The sequence below is a fragment of the Vombatus ursinus genome, unplaced genomic scaffold, assembly GCF_900497805.2.
Source record: "Vombatus ursinus unplaced genomic scaffold, bare-nosed wombat genome assembly UNPS02014786.1, whole genome shotgun sequence".
NCBI classification, from domain to species: domain Eukaryota; kingdom Metazoa; phylum Chordata; class Mammalia; order Diprotodontia; family Vombatidae; genus Vombatus; species Vombatus ursinus.
The window spans coordinates 51000672-51024726 of NW_020954564.1; the positions used below are offsets into that span (position 1 = coordinate 51000672).

At 39.0% G+C, this 24055-nt stretch overlaps 1 protein-coding gene across 2 annotated transcripts in view; it reads left to right on the forward strand.

Annotated features, from left to right (window-relative positions):
- Nucleotides 1-24055, forward strand: part of LOC114046912 (zinc finger protein 79-like) — a 72272-nt gene that overhangs the window by 26866 nt on the left and 21351 nt on the right. The window contains exons 1-5 of one of the 2 annotated variants that reach the window (XM_027867528.1): nt 8858-8925; nt 12254-12375; nt 12894-13012; nt 16123-16249; nt 16838-16933. The exons of the other annotated variant lie outside the window; for it this stretch is intronic. Coding sequence (XP_027723329.1) covers nt 12998-13012; nt 16123-16249; nt 16838-16933 — 238 coding nt within the window. The 5' untranslated portion in view covers nt 8858-8925; nt 12254-12375; nt 12894-12997. Of the gene's footprint in view, nt 1-8857; nt 8926-12253; nt 12376-12893; nt 13013-16122; nt 16250-16837; nt 16934-24055 lie in introns of those variants that run through there. 2 annotated transcript variants of the gene reach the window in all.

The window sequence follows — 24055 nt, forward strand, 5'->3', positions numbered from 1 at the left end:
AAGACAAGAATTCTCATCAATGCAGTGTCCAGCCGTGTTTCAAAAGACCCATAATGAAGTATGCAAATAACTTCCTGACATGGTTCCTCCTATTGGTTCTAATTCTTACTTACATCACTAATGTGAAAATATGTTTAATAGGAATGTATATGTATAACCTCAGTTTGTGCGCTGTCTTGGGGAGAGAGGTGGGGAGGAAGGGGGAGAAAAATTGAAAACTCAAAAGCTTATGGAAGTGATTGTTGATAAATCAAAATAAATTAATTAAAAAAAAAAACAACTTCCTGACAGAGAGAGGTTGGACACAAGGTACAGAAAGAGACATGGCTACTATGGGTTTTGTTTTGCTTGATTATTCTTATTTATTACGAGAGTTTTCTTTCAGTTTTTAATTGGGGTGGGGTAGGGAGGAAAAGAGAGGTAACAGTAGTAATGCCAAGAAGAAGGCAGGAATTGTAGCATTTGTTTTAAATGTAAAAAGAGGTCATTGTAATATTTTTAAAAATGCACAAAGGAGAAAAAAAGAAAGTTCAGAAGGAAGTACAGAAAAGTGGCATAGTTTTGAAACTAATATATTGAATTTATTATAGACTTTATTTTTAAAAAGCAAGCAATATGAAATGGAGATTCACTCTTTTTGTGTTCTTTAATATATATAAAATGCTATTTTCTGTTGGTAAAATTCAGAATGAAAAGAATTAAGAAATAAAAATTTTAAAGATATTTTAGATTGCAGTTTACGGTTCTTTGAGTTTTGGAACATCAAAATGAGTTGTTTGTTTGTTTTACTTTAGTGATCTATGAATTCAATATATCAGCACTTTGTTTTCTAAATTCAAAAGTTCCTGGAAAGTTTTCTTTTATTTTTCTTGCAGTGTGGTATTCAGCTTTTAAAAAAAAAATTTTCGGGGGCGGGTGGGGAGGGGGGAGAAAGAACAAAGTAAATAGTGCACAGCAGAGAACAAAAGAAAACTTGCAAGAAAGCAGAGAAAAGATGTTTAGCTCTCAACACAATGTATAGAATTTATCATACAGGCTTTCTTGATATGAAAATGTATTGCTATATATTTTGAATCCTCTCATGTTCCATTGTGCATGACATGTTTTTTTCTCTTTTCATACTTTGTATTTAATTTTCAATATTTAAGGCTAAGATATGTTTCTTTTTCTTTTCTCTATTCTGCAGTTGAGTTCTGGTGTTTGAGTCTAAAATGTAAAAACTGACATGTTCTGTTTTAGAGAACTATAATCTTTAAATTACTCCTGTACATCCTCCCTTCAAGGTCGGTTGCTTTGACTTGCACAGAATTCATGTTCTTTTAATGTTGTTGCCTTTTGTTTTTCCTCTCAGTTACCTAGGCTGACAACTTAGGTATCATCCTCTAATCTTCTCTGCCTCTCGCTCCTCATATTCAATCTGTTGCCAAGGTCTGTTGATTTTACCTTCATAACATCTCTCATATACTCCCCCTTCTTTCCTCTGACACTGCCTCCACCTTGGTACAGGCCTTTGTGTCTGGATTATTGCAATAAGCCTGCTGATTGGTCTCCCTGCAGTAAGATGCTGCCCACTTCAGTCCCTCCTCCCCTCAGCTGTCAAAGTGATCTTCCTAAATGCATTAGGTCTGACCACATCACATCACTAACACCTCCCCCCACCACATACTTAATAAACTCCAGTGGCTTTCTATGTCCTCCAGGATCAAATACAAACTCCTTTCTTTGCTATTCAAAAACCCTTCAAAAACCTTCAATTTCTCCCCTCCCCCCACACCTTTCCAGTCTTCCTACACTTTAACAATATCCCTCTCCCCACTCCCATACTCAGTGATTCATTGACACAGGTCTCCTTGCTGTTCTTCAAACAAGACACTCCATCTCCAGAGTCCAGGCATTTCCACTGGCTATCCTCCCGTGCTCAGAATTCTCTCCCTTCTCATCTCCACCTCTTGGCTTCCTTCAAGTTCCAGCTAAAACCTAGCCTTCTGTAGGAAGTCTTTCCCAATCCCTCTTAATTCCTTCCTGTATATATATAGTTTGTTTGTGTGTTGTCTCCATTAGATTGTAAGTTCCTTGAGAGCAGGGACTCTTTTGTTTGTTTTTGTATCTTCAGCACTTAGCACAGTGACTTGTAGAGTAGGCATTTACTAAAAGTTTATTGACTGACTCTTCTGCCAAATTTTCTCCCACTTTTATGTTTTTGTATTCTACATCTGTTATTCTTTCTCTAAGGGCTTCTACTCCTTTGTAATTACCCATTTGCTTTTCCACTGCATATTCAAATTTTTCTAATCTATTGATTTTTTAAAAAAAAAATTTTTAGTTCTACATTGAAAGCTCTGATTTCTGACCTAATTTATTCTTCTTTTAACATTTTTATTTTTCATTTGGATCATCCTGGAATTTCTTGCTGTTTTTCGTGATTTCTGTGACATCCATATGCTTACTAGGAAATTTTGGTTCATTTTCCTTCATGGCATAATACTCATTTGTAGTATTATAGCTTCTGTTTTAGTTTTTATTTATTGTTAATTTTATTTTTATGAACTTATCTGTTGGTTTACTTATCTGCTTGTGGGTGAGGTTTTTGCTAAGGTATTTTCCTTTATTCTTTTGGTATTTTGACCTCTAGCTTGTATTTGTAGACACTTGTCTCTAGTTTCCCTCCTTTTTTTCTGTCTTCTCCTTCCAATGCTGCTTAGACCTTCATCCAGGGCAGGGCATTTTTCACCTCCTTGACTTGGATGGGGATTGTGGGGGCCTAGCTCCTGTTCTTGGCCAGAGTAAACTTTAGAGGACAAGGAATGTTTCCATTTGGGATTCTAGTTCCCTTTCTTTCCAACATAGTGACTCTCCTCCAGCTGGCTCTGCTTCCTGTCTAGCTGATTCTACCACATTGCTATACTGTCCATGTCTACTGCTTAACCTTCCTGTTGCTTTCTCTTAATTGGACAGAATCAATGTCTGCTTCCTCTTTTGGGGTAGAGGTCAGACTTTCATTGCTGTCAGAGACCTGGCTGGTATACCTAAGGTCAGACCATGAAGCCAAGTTTTTGAAGTTGGTTGTACCTACTACAACTAGCATATAGAGAGGTTTGAAGAGTGTAGCCTCTTAAATGGGAACTTGAAATATTTAAATTCTTCCATGTTATTTCACCTTGTGTAATGTTTCAGTCTTCATATTCTATGAATTCAGCTTTGATTATTCTGTATCTGGCACATAATTCCTTTTTCTGAGGTTTGTTGCATTTGAGAGGTTTATGGAAAACAACCATTCCACCATCTTGCTAACAATGTATCTTTTGGTGTTTAAAATATGTCACAAATAACACTTTAGTGCTTGGACCATCCATCTATACTACTTGACTGACCCACACTTTTTCCCAATCATTTGTATCCTTCATAATATCTTTTATATTACTTATGACATGCAAATTATTAGTTAATATTCTTCCATTCATTTTCACCCATTATATCTCTTTCCATTGCTCTTTGGGTAACCTGCAATTTTGATTTTTCTAAGATAGTGGTATGCTATGATTCATAGCCATATAGCATCACTAGTGAAATACTTTAATAATCCAATGATCGGGGATTTTGTTACTGTGTATTGTCTTTTTTTCCCCTTGCTTTTTGGTGAGGCAATCAGGGTTAATTGACTTGCCCAGGGTCACATAGCTAGTAAGTGTTAAGTGTCTGAGGTTGGGATTTGAACTCAGATCCTCCTGACTCCACTGGAATGGACTCTACCTCACTGCCCCTGTGTATTGTCTTTTAATCAATTCATTTGTTCAGTCATTTGTTTTAAAAGTATTAATTAAATGCCTATTGAGTATGAGGCACTAAGGAAATAAAACTTTCCCTGCCTTCAAGGGGCTTATATTCTATTGGAGGGAGATGACATGCACATGGCTAAATAAATATAAAATATATACAAAATAATTTCTAGGCCTCATTTTCCTCATCTACAAATAATAGGTTTGGGTCACATGACTTCTAAGAGTCATTCCATCAGAAAATATGGTCCTATGATCCTTTGGATATATACAAAAGAAAGCACCACATATGAAGTTGAAGCGTATGTCATTACTAGGAAACCTTCTTGGAGGAGGTAGTGGTTAAGTTTAAAGGATGTGTTAGAAATTACCCACATGAAGAAGGAGAAAAAGTGAATTCTAGGTATAGAAACTAACTTGAGCAAAGGTAAAGATGTGTGAGTTCACAGAGTGTTTGGGGACACAGAGTTGTCTGATTTGGCTGGACTGCAGTGTACATGGTGCTGAGTAGTAAAAGAAAAGCCTGGAAAAGTAGTGTAGAACCAGATTGTGGAGCACAGTGCCTGGCACATAGTAGGCACTTAATAAATGTTTGTTGGTTGATTGAAATACTTGAATGGCAAGCACATGAATTTAAAGTTTACTCAGTAGTTGATATGGAACCACTGAAGGGTTTTAAGCACAGGAGTGCCATGACCAAATCTTTGCTTGGGGAAAATTATTCAGGCACCATGAGAAGTAGGAATGGTAGGCATTGTTATCCTACTTTAAATATAAGGAAATTGAAGGTCAAAGAGGGGAAGGGACAAGCTCAAAATCCCGTGGGTGGTAACAGACCTTGGAATCAATCCCAATGCTCTTTCTTTGGGTCCCAAGGTGACAACTACCACCATTTATCAAGCATCTATGTGTAAAGCACTGTGCTAGGTGATGGGTGGGGAGAAGGGGGAAGGGATATAAAACCAAAAATAAAACAGTCCCTGCTCCCTAAGAGCTTACATTTTAAGACGATACAGTATGCACACAGATGAGTAAAATGCAAGGTAATTTGAATAAAGAGTGACTCACCTAGACAGTTATGTCAAATTCAAACAGAAACAGATCCCTGGAGGCGGCACTTTGACTTAGAAAACCATAAATTAACATTATGTTGTAATGTTGTTGTTGAGTTGTTTCAGTCATGTCCAACTCTTTGTGACTCTATTTGGGATTTTCTTGGCAAGGGTACTGGAGTGGTTTGCCATTTCCTTCTCCAACTCATTTTACAGATGTGGAACTGAGGCAAACAAAGTTAAGTCACTTGTCTAGGGTCACACAGCTAGTAAGTGGCTGAAGCCGAGTTTGAACTCATGAAGATGAGTCTGATTCCAAGCCCAGTGCTGTATCCACTTCACTGCCTAGCTACCCCATGTTGTATTGTATTTTTGTTTATTTTGTTAAACATTTCCCAGTTACATTTTAATCTGGTTTAAGTTGCACTGGGAGTTTTGTTAGGCCCAAGGCAACCACAATTTGATACTTCTGATGTAGATGATACTCAAATGAACTTTTAAGGATACTAGGATTTCCAAAAGGCAGAGAGGTGAGCAGGAAGTTCATCCAATGTGTGGAAGACATGTGTAAAGGCACAGACATGCAGGAAGACTAATTGGAAGTTCTTAAATGATGACAGGTGTGTCTGAGTGGAGAGAAGATGAAGGAGACATGGAGGAAGAGATGACAAGACAACTAATTAGACTGATAGATAAAAGCACTTAGCACATGTCAAGCACTATGCTAAGTGCTAGAGGTACAATATAAGCAAATAAGAAAGTCCCTCACCCTTAGAGGCTTACATCCTAATGGGGCAAGTTAACACATAAAGAGAGGCTAAAAATGGGGCCATGAGGAACGGTACCCATGTAGGGGCAAGGTGTTTCTTGAGGAGGTGGAGAAATTTCAAGAGTAAGTAAAGTCAGAGTTAAGTGAGCATGGTTGGCATCCCTCCAGAAATGGCAATCCAAAAAAAGGGATTAGCCAATCAGGATAGTAGGGTCTCAGAGTGGCTATGGGGATGGGGTGAGGGAAAAGGAAAACTCAAGGAGGAGTCTGGATTATGATCCTGAGTTACTGGGATGATAGAAATAGGAATTTCAATAGAAATAGGAAAGTTTGAGGGAGGGACAAATGGGGGAACGTAATGAATTTTGATGGGAAAAGCTGTCTTCTTTTCTCCTCCTCCTCCTCCTCCTCCTTTTTCTTCATTTCCCTAGTGTAGGCAGCTGCTTGTGAGGAACTGCTATACACCTGGAGTGGACTGCAGTACAGAGAGGTTGTATTTTGCCCAGAATCATATAGCCAGTATGTGTCAGAGGTAGGATTTAAATCCAGACCTTCCTGACCCCAATGCTCTTTATCAGCCACACCACGGCTATTTCTCTAACCCTCATTTTAATATGAGATCTTTCTAACATAACACATATGCCTCTCTAGATAATGTCTTTAAATAATCTTCAGGTACTGTTGGGCTTCTTTTATAGATTTTATTTTTTATTCCCATTTCTTTCCCTATCAACAACAAACTCACTTTCTGAGAGGTCAGAGCCAGCCTACTGAGGCAGAGATTTTCTGTAAACTACAACTGGGTCAGGGTCTAAGCAAAATTCCAGCTCCTGAGCCTCCACTGCTCTAGCCTTTGTGTGTTGTTTCCCCAAATCCCCCACCTCCCAGCCCCCTCCATGCCTCCACCTCTCTCTTGAACCAGTCCCTAGACTTGATATGATCTGCATTACACAACATAAGGGCTGTTTCTGGTACCCATTCTGGTGGAGGAAGTTAAGAGTTGGGGCTTATAAGGTTTCCATGGAGACAAGCTGGCGCTGCTGTGTCTTTATGGAGACATGAAGGGCAAAGAGTATGGTCCGTGACTAAGGGGAAGATCAGAGATCTTCTTTCAGTCTTTCCCCCTCTCACCCAGGGGCTTAAGTTTGTTTAGAGGCTTGGGAACTCTATTACTAGACTTGGTTAGGGAAAAGTTACTGATAACAATCAGGACTTAGGGGAAATGAATGGCTGGAGCCTCTGGGGAAGGAGCACTGGGCTACCAGTCACTGGGTTCTAGCTTTGACTGTTCGTTCTCAATGTGCAACCTTGGGAGTGTTACTTTCCCACTCTGGGGCTCAGTTTCCACATATGTAAAATGAAGAGGTTAGATTAGATGGCTTTTATTATCCTTACACCACTACATTAAGCTCTTTCTCACACCATGAACTGCCTGTGTCTTTCCTCTTAAATTACTTTGTATTTAACTACTTTATTCTCTTTATTTGGGTGTCCCAAAAATCTTAGTGCAGTTTAAAGCTTTACTAGCTTCAGAAGCATAATGCTGCAAACTTGCAAAAACATCATTTTTGAAGCTCAATTATTTAAATTTACTTTACACTTCTTTAGTTTTATGAATTTGGGATAATAAGTTTAAATTTTCAATTTTAAGAAGTTGGGATACCCTGTCATTATACATTGCCTGTGAAACAGTTTCTGGGTGATATTGGTCTCACAATCCTGAATCCATAGAAGTCCTCTTGCCTGACCACTTCAGTCACTTGATTTATATCCATAAGAAATAGATCTAATACTTTTCTCGTAGGGTTACATCAAAACTTGATCTTTGCGTGTATGCACTAAAACTTGTTCTTTGGGTGACCTTATGTCAGGGTTACAAATGAAACCCTTTTAGTCACTGAGCAGCAGCTGCTAAAAGTTTGGGGGTTTTTTTTTTGTTTGTTTTGTTTTTTACAAAATTCAATCATCTAGAGTGATGTATAGTCACATGACAGTGACTGTGGAATTTTAATAAGAAACAATATTTTTAAATTGTACATAATTAACCTTTCAAATGACTTTTTGCAAATTTATAGCACTGATATTTCTTTTTTTAAAGTTATGGAATACAACAAGCATTTCTATAACAGTACAATAAAAAAGATGATCACACATGAAATCACAAATTCACTATGTACAACTTGTTATTCCTTTTAAATACTCAACAAAGTTATCAAGTAAATTTCTTTCCCCCCTTTTTTCCCCTCCCCCTCCTCAGAGATGGCTACCATTAGACCAATTAGGTATGTTTATGTAAAATTATTCTATACATACTTCTATGTATCAGTTCTTTCTTTGAATGCAAATAACGTCTTTCTTCATATGTCCTTTATAGTTTTTTTGTCCTTTATAGCTAATTTGAATATTTATAATAGTCAAAATTACTTATTCTCTCAAAATCATTCTTAAAACAATATTCCGTTACTGTATACAATGTTCTCTTGGCTCTGCTCATTTCACTTTTCATTATTTCCTGCAAGTCTTTCCATGTTTTTCTAAGGTCATTGATATTTCTAAATTTTCTAAAGGAAACCTTTCCCAATCCCTTTCAATTCCAACATTAAAATAATTAACTACTCTCTTTTAAGTATTTTCTATTTATCCTGTATGTAGTTTATTTGTATATATTTGTTTATTGTATCCTTCATTAGATTGTAAACACCTTGAGGGAAGTGACTGTCTTTGGCTTCTTTTTCTACCCCAGAGCTTAGCACAGTACCTGGTACATAGTAGGCACTTAAAGGTTTATTAGCTGATTGACTTAAGTTATTAAAGCTTAAAACTACACTGATTTTGGAGACACCTTATATTTATTCTATATATACTATATATACACATACATATCCTTGTTCCCTGTGAACTGGGAGTATTTCATTCATTATATTGTATGCCCAGCTCCTAGCACAGAGCCTGGCACACAGTAGGCATTTAATACCTGTCGACTGATTGTAACATTCTATGTCCTAGTACCATTTATTGAAGTGAAGTCTCTTCCAGGTCTGATGCTGAATGCTTTGTTTTAAAGCTCTTTCAGCTTTAGCATTCTATCGTTCTAACGCTCCTTCCAGCTCGAACATTCTAATAGTTTAAAAAAAAAAAAAAGCCCCTTTCAGCTCGTCTTTGCGTGACTCACTGAAGGCTTTGGCGGATCCCCAAAGACGATTCTGGCAGGTAGCTCCAGTCTTAGATTGCGTCTGCGCAGGCGCAGCTCCTGTCTGCCTGGGAATGCGCGCGCAGCCCCGATGCGGTTTGTAGGGATTTCTGTTCGGAGGCGCCTCCTTTGTCTGTGGTGAGTTCGTCCCCGGGGACCCCAAACACCAGGTATTTAGTGGCCCGGGCATCTGAACGACTTCCCCGCTGCCCCCTCAGTCAGATCAGGGCAGCTCTCCACGCTGAGGGCGGGGCCGGAGCCCAGGGGTGCAGGCAAAGCAGTGCGTTAAAGGGACCTTGGGGACGCCTGACAAGCTTTCCCTTGTGCGCGTGTGCCGAGGGCCGGCCCCGCCCACTCCCCGCCTCTCCTCTCTTTTCCCTTCCTCTCGGAGTGAGTTTGACCCCGCCCACCTGTCACTACCTTAGCCTCATTACTTGAGAAGGGTGAGAATAACCTTCCTCATGGACAGGCTGGGAGGAGAGATGGGTTGGGAAAGGCAGAAGGAAAACGGGTCTTAGAGGCTTTTTTAAAGACCTGTGTTTGTTCCAGCCCTTCTACAGCATTCAGAACTGGAGGCCATCGAGTGTAACCGGCCTGCAGTTTTGTTGTCTCACTTGTTAGAGTGTAAGTTCCTTGAGGGCAAGGACTGTCTTTTGCCTCCTTTTTTATATCCCCAGTGCTTAGCACAGTACCTGGCACCTAGGAGGTGCTTAATAAATGTTTATTGATTGATAGAAGAAATTAAAACACAGAGAAAGTGATTTAAGCTAAGTCAAACAGTAAATCAGTGACAGAGTTAAGATTCATCCATTCAACAAATATTTATTAAACCCCTACCATGTTCCCAGATACTGTGTTAGGCACTGGGGAATCCCAAGATAAAAAAGAAAAGAGTTCCTGACCTGGATTTTACATATATCTTTATGTACAAAGATGAGTAAATCAGAAATAATTGGGGGCAGGATACTAAAAACTGGGAAGAAGCAGATCAGGAAAATTCTTTTGTAAGGGGTGACATTTGAACTGAACCCTGAAGGAAGTTAGGGAAGAGTCTGAGGTGAGGGAGTATGATCCAATTAACCAACAAACATTAAGCACCTATAACATGCCAGGCACTGTGCTAGGTGCTGGGGTGCAGAGACAAAAGTGAATCTTTCTTTTTCTGCTTGGAAGAAAGCCTTTGCAAAATTAAGGCGACAGGGATTGAAATGACATTTATGGTTATGGGGAACTGAAGGAGTAGATTGGCTGGAATGTAGAGTTTGTAAATGTGAGCAATGTGTAATAAACCTGGAAAGGTAGGTTGTGGTCAGATTGTAACTAGCATTAAGTGCCAAACAGAGTGGTTCATATTTTATCCAAGAGGTAAAAGTTAGAGATTCCTGAGCTGGAAAGTGATAGTGTTTGAACTACAAAGCCTAATGACTATACCACAGCTTGGAATAACTGGATTCTGGCTTAGTTAACAACTAATGTACTGTACTTATTGGTCTCCAGGGGATCTCATTTTTTTCTGTTTTTTTTTTTTTCCTGAGTGACTTTAAGGTTCAGAATATAAAATGAAGTTGTGTCACTTAAAAAAAAAAAACTGGGGCAGCTAGGTGGCACAGTAGATAGAGCACCGGCCCTGAAGTCAGGAGGACCTGAGTTCAAATCCGGCCTCAGACCAAACACTTGATACTTACTAGCTGTGTGACCCTGGGCAAGTCACTTAACCCCAATTGCCTAAAAAAAAAACAAACAAAAAACAAAAACAACAACAACAAAAAAACTATTGACTTAAATAACTTAGTAGGGAAAAAAACCCTACTCTTAGTTACTTTCATTCTGGCATGATCTTAAATATACATTTATACACAGTTAAAATTGATTCTACAGACATTAATATACTACAATGATTATTATTATTACTCATTGTTATTAATGGTAACCTGGAGTAGTTGATAGAGAGGCAGCCTTGGAATCAGGAAGACTTGGGTTCAAGTCCTGCTTCTGACACATATTGGCAAGGTCAGCCTGGGAAAGCCATTTAACTTCTCAGAGTAGTAGGCATTTTTTCTAAGACTATAAGTGGCTGAAAAGGTGCTTTTCTTTCCTAGTAGAAGGAATTTCTTTTTTTTTTTAGAATTCCCTATTTCAGTCCAAAAAAGATCTTCCATTAAAGTCCATAAGTGTCTCCTCATAATACAAAGATAAGTGTAAGCATTGACATGAGTATAAGCATTGACAAACTTCAAAATTAGAAAGACTAGCTGAGGACTGACCCAAATAATGTAGAAACTAATTACCACCATGTAATTAATTTTTCTATATGTAGCAAATACAAAATACTACAACTTTGGAGTCACAGATTCCAGAATGGCAATAACACATATTTATATAGCAACAACCCTTTTGGGTAGGTAGGTATTATTGCCCCTATTTTATAGATAAGAAACTAAGTCCCTAAAAAGTAAATAACTCACCCAGGATTACACAGGCAGTAAATAGCACAACCAGAATTCAAATCCAAGTCTTTTCATTACAAGGCCAGTGCTCTTAACATTACACTTTGCCGTGAATTGTCTGATGTCTGTTAGCTGGAGGCATAGCCAGAACTCAAACTCAGGTCTTCAGACTCATAGTCTAGTGCCCTTTCCTTTATTCCATGTTGCTTATGTATTGATATAATGCATATGTTTGTAATTTTTCATAGCCATGAAGTAAAATGCAGTTAGCTTGGTTATTCCCATCCTGTTGTTAATTTTTTTTCATTTTTTTATCATTATAAAAAATAGCTTCTCTGTGACTGTTCTTATATAAACTAATTGCTTCTAGCATAAAGACTTACATAATCCTACAATTCTTTGTAAATCATTTTTCTCTTGATATATCAACAGTCATTGGGAAATGTTGGTAAAGACTTTTAGCAAGGGAAGCAAATTCCCTTAGACCATGTACCTGTTGACTTGGGAATTAAAAATGTTTGTAGAATTACTTCCCAGATAGTGACTTGTAATTAAGAAAAATTTCACAGCCTCTGTAACATACACAATTTCTTAATGAGACCACACACACACACACACACACACACACATATATAAATAAAATACACATCTGTCTTTTTAGCCAGGGACAAAGGGGAGGGGCAGGAGAGAATTCAGTATAACATTCGGAATTCTGTGCTGGAATTGTACCATATACCTTTATGAATGAGAAAAATTATCCTTGCCTTCATAGAACTTGCAATCTAGTAGGGGGATACAACACATAATGAATAGAATATGATAGTACAAAAGAGAAGTTGAAACTAAGAACTGTGATTGGATATGACTTCCTATGCAGTTTGTTTGGCCCTAAGAACCTGTATTTGATAGAAGTAATAATATTGACAACTGACATTTCTATGACATTGTAAGGTTTATAAACCACTTTCCTCAAATAAACCATGTTAGATAATGCAAATATTATTATCTTAACTTTGCAGATGAAAAAAATGAGGCTCCAAGAAGACATCACACAACTAATAAGTGTCGCAGTTAGGATTTGAACCAGTGTCTCCTGACTCAAGATCTGGTGTGATTGCCAGTGCATCATGTGACCTTTCAGGTATTTATTGAACAAATTATCTAACTTTCATTCTTTATAAACCTCTTGGCCTGAGAAGGGCAGTGACCTAAAGGCCTAGAGAGGAGCCAGAGCCTCCTTTGTGTGGCTGAGGCTATTACTGTCACATGTTAATATGAGAGGTAGGGTAGATTTTCAATGTCAAGATATTAGGAGTTTGGACTTTAGCCTTTAAATGGTATAGAGCAGAGGAGTAACTTGATCAGATCTACATGAATAAGGACAATCTGGCTGTGGTCTGAAGAATGCATGGGATGAGGAGAGTGTGGAGTGGCAAAATCTGTTAGGAGGCTATGTCAGTAAAACAGGTAGGTGGATACTGGTAAGGTCCTGATAGAAGTAGGAATAGAGAGGACAGAATATAGAAAAGGGAATACAATGATGAAATTGACAGAATTTGGTAACTTATTAGATATGGGTGGTGAGCATGAGGTTGAGGTTTTGTGTCTGAGGATATTGAGTTCCTGCGGTTGTCTCTAACTGATATCTTTGACCCACAGGGTTTCTCAACAGAATGTTTAAGCTTGCAGTCTGATTGATTGAGGCCGGCTTTCTTCTAGGGATGCAGATTTGAATTGCAGAGTGAACATCCCATCTGGAGAGGATGCCCCTGAACAAGGTAATGGTAATGCTCCTGAGCTTAATGTATAAGATGCAAAAATAGATACCAACGTCCTCTTAGAGAGAGATTAGGGAACACAAAGTATATTTAAATCCTCAGTATGTTCCTTGTGACTTACATTGTTATTATAGTAGCTAGTAACAGTGGTAACAATAATTATAGTTAAGAAGCAAAATTTAAAAATTCAAAGGGATTTTAGAAACAATCTAATCCACCCTGTGCTTGAATAGAAATTACCTCTAGGACATCTCCAGTGAATGGTCATTCATCTTGTTCTTGAAGGACCTTCAGTGAAGGGGAGTCCATTAATTTTCAAGGCTTCCCATTCTACTTTAGGACACTGCTGGGTCTTAGGAAGTCCTTTATTGTATTGACCCAAACTCTGTCTCTTCTTTCAACTTTTACCCCTTCCTTCTAGTTCTGCTTTTGGGACCAAACATAACAAGTCAAATCTGTCTTCCCCATAACAACTCTCCACATTTTGAAGATAACTTTTATGTCCCCCAAGTCTTCTTTCTTTCAGATTATACTAGTCCTCATATGGTATGATGTCCAGTCTCCTCATTCTCATGAGCATCCTTTTCCCAATACCCCACCTTGTCAATGTGGTCACATTGTTGAAAGCAAAATGTTAAATAGTGGTAGGACCAAGAATAGATTTCTGGGGAAACTTTACTAGAGATTCTCCCCTAAGTTGATAGGAAGTCATTAATGACTATTCCATTTTGGTGATTAAACCAGTTCTGAATCCACCTGACCATAGTATCGTGTAGTCCATATTTATCCATCTTGTCTTCAAGGATAGTATGAGAAATTTTGTCGAATACTTTGCTGAAATCTATGACTGTGGTGTTTCTGTGATCTACCAGTTTAATAACCTTGTTAAAAAAGGAAGGTTAGTTTGTCTTGATCTATTTTTTTAAAGTTATGATGCCTCTTGGTTTTCACTGCTTCCATTTTAAAATGTTCAGAAACCATCCCTTTAATAATAGATATATTATTTTATATATCCCTTCACTGGCTATTCTTTGCTCCCTTCCCTGTCTAAACTCTTTGGTGAATCAACTCAACTATTCACTATCTTCCGTTCTGGAATCTCTTATCCCCTTGTCCTAACACTAATCATGCCTTGAAAAACCCAACCCTAGATTAAAAATTTTTTGTTTGTTTTAATGAGCCAATATCGTCCTTCTCAATCTCCACCCCCCTACTGCCTCCATCTGAGAGCATGAGAAAAGCAAAGCCCAATACAAACATGTATAGCCACTCAAAACCAATGTCTACATTGGTCATGTCCTAAAAATACTTGTCTTATTCTACATTCTGAGTCTTTCACCTCTCTGTCGGGAGATGGGCAGCATGTTTCATTCTTTCTTCCATAGCTCTCATTTCTTTTCCAATTTTTACCTCAATTCCTCTCATTTCACTTATAAAAATGGTTTTTAACTCCTCCTTCATCTCTTCCAGGAATTCTAATTGAATGTGTGCTCAAGCTGTGTTTTTCTTTCAGACTTTATTTGTAGATATTTTGGCATCATTTTATTATTCTGTGTTCATGTCCTGTGCCATCATAATAACTGGCCATCATAATAACTTACAATAGTGGAGTTCTTTTTTGTTTATGCATTTCTTCAGCCTACTTACTGACTTCAGACTTGATATTAGGGCTGGGCTCTGTGGCATTTCTGGAAAAAAGGTCTGGGCTGATCCTGTTGCTGCATTCTTGGGTTATTGAGTGTATTGTTCAGGAATCTCAGGGACAGGTTGGTGATATGCAAGTTTTCAGAGATTCCCAAAATGGTCTGATCCAGGGCAAAAGTCAAATTGGTGCTTCTATGCTTTGAGCTCTGCAAATGTCTGACCTCGATTTGGGTTTGTGTAAGAGTAAGTTGTTTCTGGACTTCCTCCCAGTAACCATCTGGAAAGCTCTCTTGGTTCCAAGTGGCAGAATTTAGGTTCTGTTTTATCTAGTCCCTCCCTGATTATTTCTCAGCAGGCGGGGCTAGATGCTGAAAGTGCTCTGAGCTTAGGGTCTGAGCTACACCACTCCTGCTGCTGTTGGCTTCCTCCTTTCTTGGTACACTGACCAGGGATTCCTTACTGAGGAATGCCACCCCTATGTACAGGTCCCTTTCTCAGTCTGCCCTGGATCTATGACCTGAAACTAGGTAGTAGGAGACAAAATTGCCAATTTATACCTGTTCCCCATTGAAGTACCCCATTATGAGTCTGGTAGTGTCCTAGTACGAGTTGAGACTTCCTCTTGCCCTAGTGTACAGGCTCTTTCTGGCTTCTGGAGTGTTTTGTATATAGCATGCTCCTGGCCAACCCAGTCTCCAGTGTCCAGAGAACTTCCCTGTGCTAAGCTGGGCTATACAAATGACTCACTGTGACTTTTCCTGGCTTTTCTCATCAGGATTTTCTAGTTATGTTTGGAAAACTTTGTGGAGTGGAGCTCACCCCACTGTCCCCTACCACTTCACTATCTTGGGTCCATCTCCCCCCAGTCCTTCCAGTTGGGAGCAGAATAACCATACTGTGACTTTTCTTTGACTTGGCTAGAGTTGACCTGGAGTAGCTGTATTTGTTATTATTTTATTCTGAATTTAACTAACATCAGATAAGATGAGCATTCTGTCCTATCAGTCTTGATCTCAGGCAAAAGTAAAAATGGAAGTGATTAAGAGAGACAAGAAAGGAAACTATCATATACTTAAAGGTATCAGAAATAATGAAATGATTTCATTATGAACTATATATGTTCCTAATAGTATAGAACCTAAGTACTTAAAGGAAAAACTAACTGAAATTATACAAAGGCCTATGTAATAAGACAGTAATTATATGAGACTTCAATGTGCCTCTCTCCACTGTAGAGAAATATAATAAAAAAAACCAAGAAGTTAAAGGTCAGAATAGAATATTAGGAAAATTAAATATGATAACTAATGACAATTATTGAATGCAGTCTAAAGGAGTAAACCTATTTTTCCCAGCATTGCACATCAGTTTTACAAAAATAACTCATAAATAAATGTAGACAGATAGAAATAGTAAATATATTGTTGACATACTATTATGCAATGAAATTGGCTTTGATGTTTCAGGAATCCTTGACATTCAAAGATGTGGCAGTGGACTTCACTCAGGAGGAGTGGGGACAACTGGATCCTGCTCAGAGGAACCTGTATAGGGAGGTGATGCTGGAGAACTACAGGAACCTGGTTTTTCTAGGTAAGGGCAGTTTCTCCCCATGATATTGAACTTTCCTATTAGGGTTTCTTTGATTTCTCCATTGTTAAAAACTGTGGAGTCTGTGAATTGATTAGCTGAGGTTTGTTGGGTTTTTTTTGGTGAAGGAGCTAAAGACTTGTGATCAGTTTGCAATCAAGAGTCTAGACGTTTCTGCTCCCTGTTTATAAGTGAAAGGGCTTTGTTTTATGGGACTGGATGTGACTGATTCATTGTGCCTCACATAATCACTTTTACTGTACGTGTACATTTTTCTAGTCACCTACTTCCCTAGGTGAAGAATTCTCCCAAAAAGTCCCACTGAAAACATCTATAAATGTGGGAGGCTCCCATTCTTTTAACAAAGAGAGAGATTTATGAGCCAAATTATATTTCTGAGTTAAGATCATCTCTTCCCCTCTCTTTCTAGAAACATCTAGTAATGCTGAGTACTTTTGAAGAGTCTTTTGCATTGTTCTGGGGCTTTCTAATGTCATTACTTTTCGTTCCTGAAGAGGAAATGACCAGAATTTAATTCTGAGATGATGTTATCCCTCCACAAATAACTTTTCCATTTCTTTCCCCTTTCAGGGTATCCCTTTTCCAAACCCGATATGATCTCCCAGTTGGAGCAAGGGGAGGAGCCATGGATCCTGGAAAGAGAAATCTCAAGGTGCATTTATTCAGGTGAGTGAGTAAAAACCAGCTCAGAGGGTCACTCGGGGGATATGTCTACTAGGAAACCCTCTTCAAAATGCCCTCTCCCTACTTCCAAATCCCTGAAGCCATTGGAAAAGGGCTGCTATCTAAACATCTGTTCTCTCTGGATCCTATCCTTTTCTACCTCTTCAAGAACATTGATCCCATGAATATTCTTTTCTTCTTTAGCATCCTTATTCTCTTCCTCTTCACTGGCCCTTTTCCTTCTGTCTTCAAATTTGGATAGATCTGCCCTTAAATATCTTAAAAGAAAACAAAACAAAGAAACTCTCTTGCTTTGCCCTATTGCCCCTTACCTTCCTTCAGATTTCTCATTTTTAATCAGATTTCTCAAATGTATTGCCTACATCCACTGCTTCCACCTGCCCTTACTAAAATCCTAACACCCATCCCCACTACTGTATGAAATCTGTTCTAGAAAGTTAACACTGACAGTCTTTTTCATTGTTAATGATTCTTAACTTCGGTGCCTCATTTTGAAGGTACATCCCTTACTGAAAGTACATCCTTCTTTGATTTTTTAAATCTTGTCCAGTCCAGATTTTCTCTTCTTACTGTTTTCATGTCCCAAACTGTGAGCTCTCTTCGTGCTCTGTCCTCTGCTCCATGTTCTTCTCTTCCTAGGGCTAGTCAACTCTCAAGGCTTTAACTATCCGTTCTATGCTGATGATCCACAAAGCCACATCACATCACCTCTGATAACTCACCTTTACTTCAGTTCCACATTTACATCTGCCTGCAGGACTTTTCCAATTGGGTGACCTGTTGTAGGATCAGACCTAGTCTCTCCCAAACCAACCTATTATTTTTGCCTCTAGCCCTTCTTCCCAACTTGCCCATTTCTGTTTGTGGGAACATTATTCTATCTGTCTAGAAACTAGCCTGATACTCTATATCCAGTCAATCAATGAATCATCTATTCTTTCTGTGAAATATTTCTTGACCCCCCCCCAACCTTATTCTCTATTCCCACTGCTACGGATAGATCCTCATTTCCTTATGCCTGAATTATTTCAAATCTCTTGGTTTTCTTGATTGTAGTCACTCATCTCTCCAAACCAATTTGTCACAGAGTAATGCCTAACACATTGCTTTCCTCATTTAATTTCTTTGCTTAAGAGCTCCTGTTAGAGTTTTAAACTCTTTTGCCCACCTTTTAAATCCTTCTGTAATTAGTCTCACTCTCTCTAACCAAACTAATTTGCCGGGACTCCTTGGAAGATGCACTCTCTTTGTGCCAGTCCAGACAATTTCTTTTATGTTCCTCATTTAGTGTCTTCCATGCCCTTGTGTCATTGATCATGTTGTCCCCCTACTTGGCTTCTCTCTGGCCTTCTTTCTTCAAATCATACCCATCTTTGAGAGTTCAATCCTATGTTCCCCTGCATCCTTAAAACATTTCTTGATTTCTCTGCCCTGTATGACCCTCTCTCAGCTTTCTATCACTTAAAGTCTATATATCTTATTCTAATTGTTTTATATTTATTCATCTTGTTTTGCCACCAAGATTCAAAGCTCACAAGGAAAGGTATTTTGTTTTTGACCCTTAAAAAATTGCCTGCACTGAAACATAGTTGGCATTGAGCCTTCCATTGACTGATTGATGTATTGCTTTTGAGTTAGGCAGGGAAAAAGAGCTATCTCTTTCATTATTGTTTAGGGGTTTCCTGCCTCATCTTCTCTGACTTGTTGGTAGGTATGTGTCATTGTACTAGTTTTTGAGAGAAATACCATGCAAGAAAAGTAAAAGACTTCGTCACTGCACTCTGGGACTTTAAAATTTAGTTGAAAGAAACAAAATGTGTAGAGCTTCACGTTTTACTGGCTGTCCCCCATGCCTGAAACTCTCTCTCTCGACTTCCACTTCCTGGATTCCCTGGTTTGCCTCAAGTCTCAACTAAAATCCCACTTTAATGCAAGAATCCTTTCCTAGTCTTCATTAATGTTTACAGTCTTCCTTTCCCCTGAGATTTTATCCTATTTTTCCTATATATAGCTTATACATAACTGTTTGCATGTTTTCTCCCCTGATTAGTTTGTGAGTACCTTGAGTTCAGGGACTATATTTATCTTTCTTTGTATCACCATAGCTTAGCATAGTGCTTAATAAATACTTTTAATTTGGCTTGAAATAGGAAATGAACAATTTCCTAATGACTGAACAAAAGAGCAGAATGAATGGTATTGATAATAGGTGCTTTAGGAGTTTAGAAAAAGGGTAATTAATGAGTTCTTGGGAAGATTTATGGAAGTTATAGGCCCTTAGCTATGCTTAAGTGGGATTTTATGAGTGGGAAAGAATGCATTGAGGGGGAAGAAGTAGCAGGAAAAAAGTCACGAAGTTGGAAATTTGTATGGTATGTATATTGTTAGTGGGCAGTGGTAGGGGAAGGTCCACTGGATCTGAATTTATGAAACCTGGGACAGCTAATGGATTATACCCTGAGGGTTTAGTGAGATGCTGTGCACAGCCTCTAGGCCTGGAGATTGAAGGGAGGAAACAATGTGGGGTATATTGCCTTCCTCCCTCCACCCTTTTCCCCTAACCTAGCACTCTCGGCTCATGGGATTATTTCACTTTTTTCCAGACAATATGGTAGCTACCACACTTCTCTTAGCTTTTCTACCACCCACAGCCCCTATGGGGCAAGGTCTCAGGGTTTCTTCCTTTTCTCCTTCCTATCTTATCAAATCCAGATGTTTCTTCCCTTCCCCTGCTTCTTGATAAGGAGACATCAACCTCTTATGTTTTAGAAAATAGGGTTTACTACAACATAAACTTATAGGTACAGGAGTAGTACTATAACAAATGAAATAAGTAACCATCTATAGTTCTGATCATTTAATTCTGGTAAGCGCCAACCACAAATCACTGAGCTGACTCTTCTTGGACTCCTTTCTGCCCAGCATCTTCCTAGGGCATGACCATTTTATTTTAGTTCTAGCTTTCTAGCTGTTGATTTGAGTGCCCAGGCTACTGTATTAGCCCTCTAGAAACCTCCATCTTTCATTTATGGAAGCTGGAGCCTAGACCCTAAACAAAGCATTTTGCTCCTCTATGAGATAGACTGGGATAGTGGAAAGAACAGTGGACTTAGGATAAAGCAACCTGGGTTCAAGTCTTAGCTTTGACCTTGGATTGTTTTGTGACCTTGACAAAGTAATTTAACTTCCCTGAGCTTCAGTTTCTTCATCTGTAAATTGGGGGTGATAATACTGGTTTTACCTACCTCACAAGGTTGTTGCAAGGATCAGTTGAAGTAAAGTGTGATGTAAAAGCAAGGTATCTTTATTATTACAATTATTGTTATTGTCATCAGCATCAGCATCATCACAGCCCTCTACTTAGTCATTCTCGGTACCATTCCTGGATGGTCTAGTCCAGCATCTGATAACTTCTTACCTCCTTAGCCGTAGCTTCTAACTCATTTGATGAGCTTGTTGGCGTGCTCTGGAGCTCAAAAATATAAGATACCTTTTCTTGTTTTAATCTGATGTTCAATTCAGTAAATATTTATTGAGTACCTGCAGTATGAAAAGCACTCTGCTAAGCACTGAAATAGATACAAAGTTCAGTTAAGGCATGATCCTTCCTCTCATGAGGCTGTTTGGTAAAATGATATGACACATACACAAATTTAATATATATGATCAACATGTTAGAGAGTCCCACATAGAATGTTTTTAAAGGTCTGAGGATGGTCATTACCCACTGAGGGAATCAAGGAGATTTTCATGTTGTGTTAGACTTTTAAGAGTAGACAGGAATTCAGAAACTGGAACAGTTATAGAGGTATAGAGGTATCCAGGTATAGAGAATAGTAGGCAGAAAGGCATGGAGACTTGGGAAAGCTTAAGGCATGTTTGGGGATTCAGAGGAGAGGGCAGGGTGGGATAAACAATCCAGTTTGGATGAGGTGTAAAATATGTAGAGGGAAATAGCATACGATAAGCTGGAAGGGTAGAATGGAGTCAGGTTATGTAAGCCTTTGAATACTAGGAATTAGAACATTATCTAAGAGACAGTAGGAAGCATTTGAAGATTTCTGAACATTAATAATAATAATATTAGCTAACATTTATATGGCACTTATGTTCTAGGCACTGTGCTAAGTGTTTAACAATTATTATTTCATTTTTGAACTTCACAACAAACCTGGGAGGTAAGTGCTAGTATTATCTCTATTTTACAGATGAGGAAACTGAGGCAAGCAGAGGTTAAGTGATTTGCCCAGGGTCACACAGCTAGTAAATATCTGAGGCCACATTTGAACTCAGGTCTTTCTGACTCCGGGTCCCATGCTCTATTTCACTGCTCCACCTGGCTGCCCTAACGTTGAACAATGAAGTAACACAACCAGATTTATGTATGTAGAAGATCAATCTGGAAGGAGTATGAAGGATAGATTGGAGGAGAGAAAACATGAAGGTGGGAAGACCTGGAAGATTTTGTAATAGTCCAAGTTGTGGTCAGACAGGCCTTTACCAGAATGGTGGCAATGGAAATAGATAGAAGAGGATGGATATGGGAGATATCTTAGAGATGGGATTTACAAGACTTGATAACAAATTAGAAATGATAATTAAGGGAGAGGGAAAAACAAAGTTCTGTCTAGCTTGGGGCCCCTGGGCATTTACCTGATGGTGTTGATATTGAGGGGTACACTTCCTCCTCTAGGAGGACCTGTACCAGGTCGCAGAGTGCGGGTATAGGGCTGTGAAGTGGGTAGAACCACATTGTGCAGGAAGCATGCCCCTCTGGAGGTCATTGCCCTGGGAAAGTGAAGCCTATTATTCTACCCCCTAACTTTCCATCCCAGGCCAGGCCACCGACCCTTGAGGGTTCTGTTGCCATTGTGCCATTATGCTTTCTGTCACCATTAGCCAGCATAGCTGTACCTCACCAGATGGCCTATGTGCTTCCTGAGCTGGGGACCTTACACTAGATAGGTCAGCCCCAAAATGTTGCACACACAAATGCTCCAGGATAACCGCAGGTGAAACTTTACCTCCCCAATGCCCTGAAGACTTATTTCGGTCTATTTTTCTCTAATAACAAGCCCATTTTTCCCAAAGGCAGCAGGGCTGCAGGCATTAGTTATTACCCTTATTTTCCTTAAATATTCCCAGCTAAACACCTCTGCACACTGGAAAGGTGGCACAATTATTCATAAATGCAGTTCTTCTAATCCCTTTGTTCTCTTGGTTTCCCTTGGTTACATGTATTAATATCTGTGGGGAGGTGTATATGATTCAACCAGATCTGGTCTCCAACTTCTAATGAGTAGAACTTTTATAAATTGTTGCTCTTTTTTCCTGTGCCTGTCTCAGTGGTTATAGAATATCTCAGATTGCCATCTGCAGGCATTGTTACTAGTACACCAAGGTTGCTTTATCTACTGGGCAAATTTTTTGGACGAAACAATTCAGTTCAACAAATCAAGCACCTATTTTGTTTAAGGCGTTGTGCTAAGCTGGGCATACAAAGACAAATATGACACAGTTCCTACCCCCAAGAAGCTTCCATTTTGCAGGGCAGTGCAATGTATACACAGATAAGTAAAAACAAAGTAAACACAAAGTAAATTTTGGGGGTAGGGAAGCAATAACAAGTGGGAAAGCAGGAAAAGCCTTAAATGAGAAGTGGTATCTGAGCTGCCCTGCGGAGCGAGCTGGGATTCCAAAAAGACAAAGTGAGGAGGTGAGCCTTTGAAAGAGAGGGCATTGGAAAATGAAATAGCATATATGGGGTGCAGCAAGGAGGCCAGTTTCGTTAGAATATAATGAGACTGGAATCTATGAAGTGGAATGATGTGAAATCAGTCTGGAAATAGAGATTGGAGCCAGACTGTGAAAGGCTTTCAATGCCATGAGAGTTTGTATTTTACCCTTTGGGCAGAACTCACTGCCCAAAAGGTTCTTGAGCACAGCAGTGACATGATTACACCTTTGCCATAGGAATGTCAACTGTGGGAATTTTGGAGGATAAATTGGAAAGGGGAGAGACTGGAAATAGGGAAATCTAGTAATAATAATAACTGATATATGCACACGTACCTACTGGTTTTAGGTCTGTAATTTTATTGTTGTTGCTGTGTCATTTCAGTCGTTGGGGTTTTCTTGGCAAAGATACTTAAGTGGTTTGCCTTTTCCTTCTCCAGTCCACTTTACAGATGAGGAACTAAGGCAAACAGAGTTACATGACTTGTCCAGGGTCACACAGCTAGTAAGTGTCTGAGGCCAGATTTGAACTCATGAAGATGAGTCTTCCTGATTCCAAACTCAGTGCTCTATCCATATTGCCACCTAGCTGTAGTTACATCATCTCTTTTGATCTTCACAACCTAATTAGGAGGCTATTGCAGTAGTCTAGGTTTAAAAAAAAAAAACAACAGCAATCCATGTGAGATGTCATGAGGGCATAAACTAGGGCTATGAGTCTGTGAGTAGGAAGAAGAGGACAGATGCAAGAGATGATGTGTGTTAGAATCATCCAGATTTGGCAACTGATTGGTTATGAGGAGTGAAGGAGAATGGAGAAGTGAAGATGACTCTAGATTTGTTATGAATCTGAGAAGCTAGAAAGATGGTGAAGCCTTTGACAAAATAAGAAAATGAGGAGGATTGGGTTTGTGGGGAGAGATAATGACGCCTGTCTTGGACATGTTGAGTTTGAGATGTGGATGGGACATACAGTAGAGATAGAACTGGAGCTCAAAAGAGAGATGAGGGCTAGATAGGTGTATTCTACATAAAAATAACTGTACCAGTGGGAACTTATGATATCATTAAGAGATGGAGTATAGAGAGAAAAGAGAAGAGGCTTAGGACAGAGCCATGGCGTATACCCACATAGAGAGGCACATGGATGAAGATCCTGCAAATAGGCGACCAGAAAAGACGAGCTAAGAAGAGGATATATCTCTTTGGGTTTTTTTTTTTTTTTGGCAGGTTCTTCCATTGGAAGGAACTGGATGGGCCTTTATGTGTGTGTGTTGGTGCAGCAAAGAATAAATGTTCAAATATTTGTTAATATTTATTTTAAAATTTTGATTTGCATGACTCTGTGACCACCAGCTTATGGTTGCA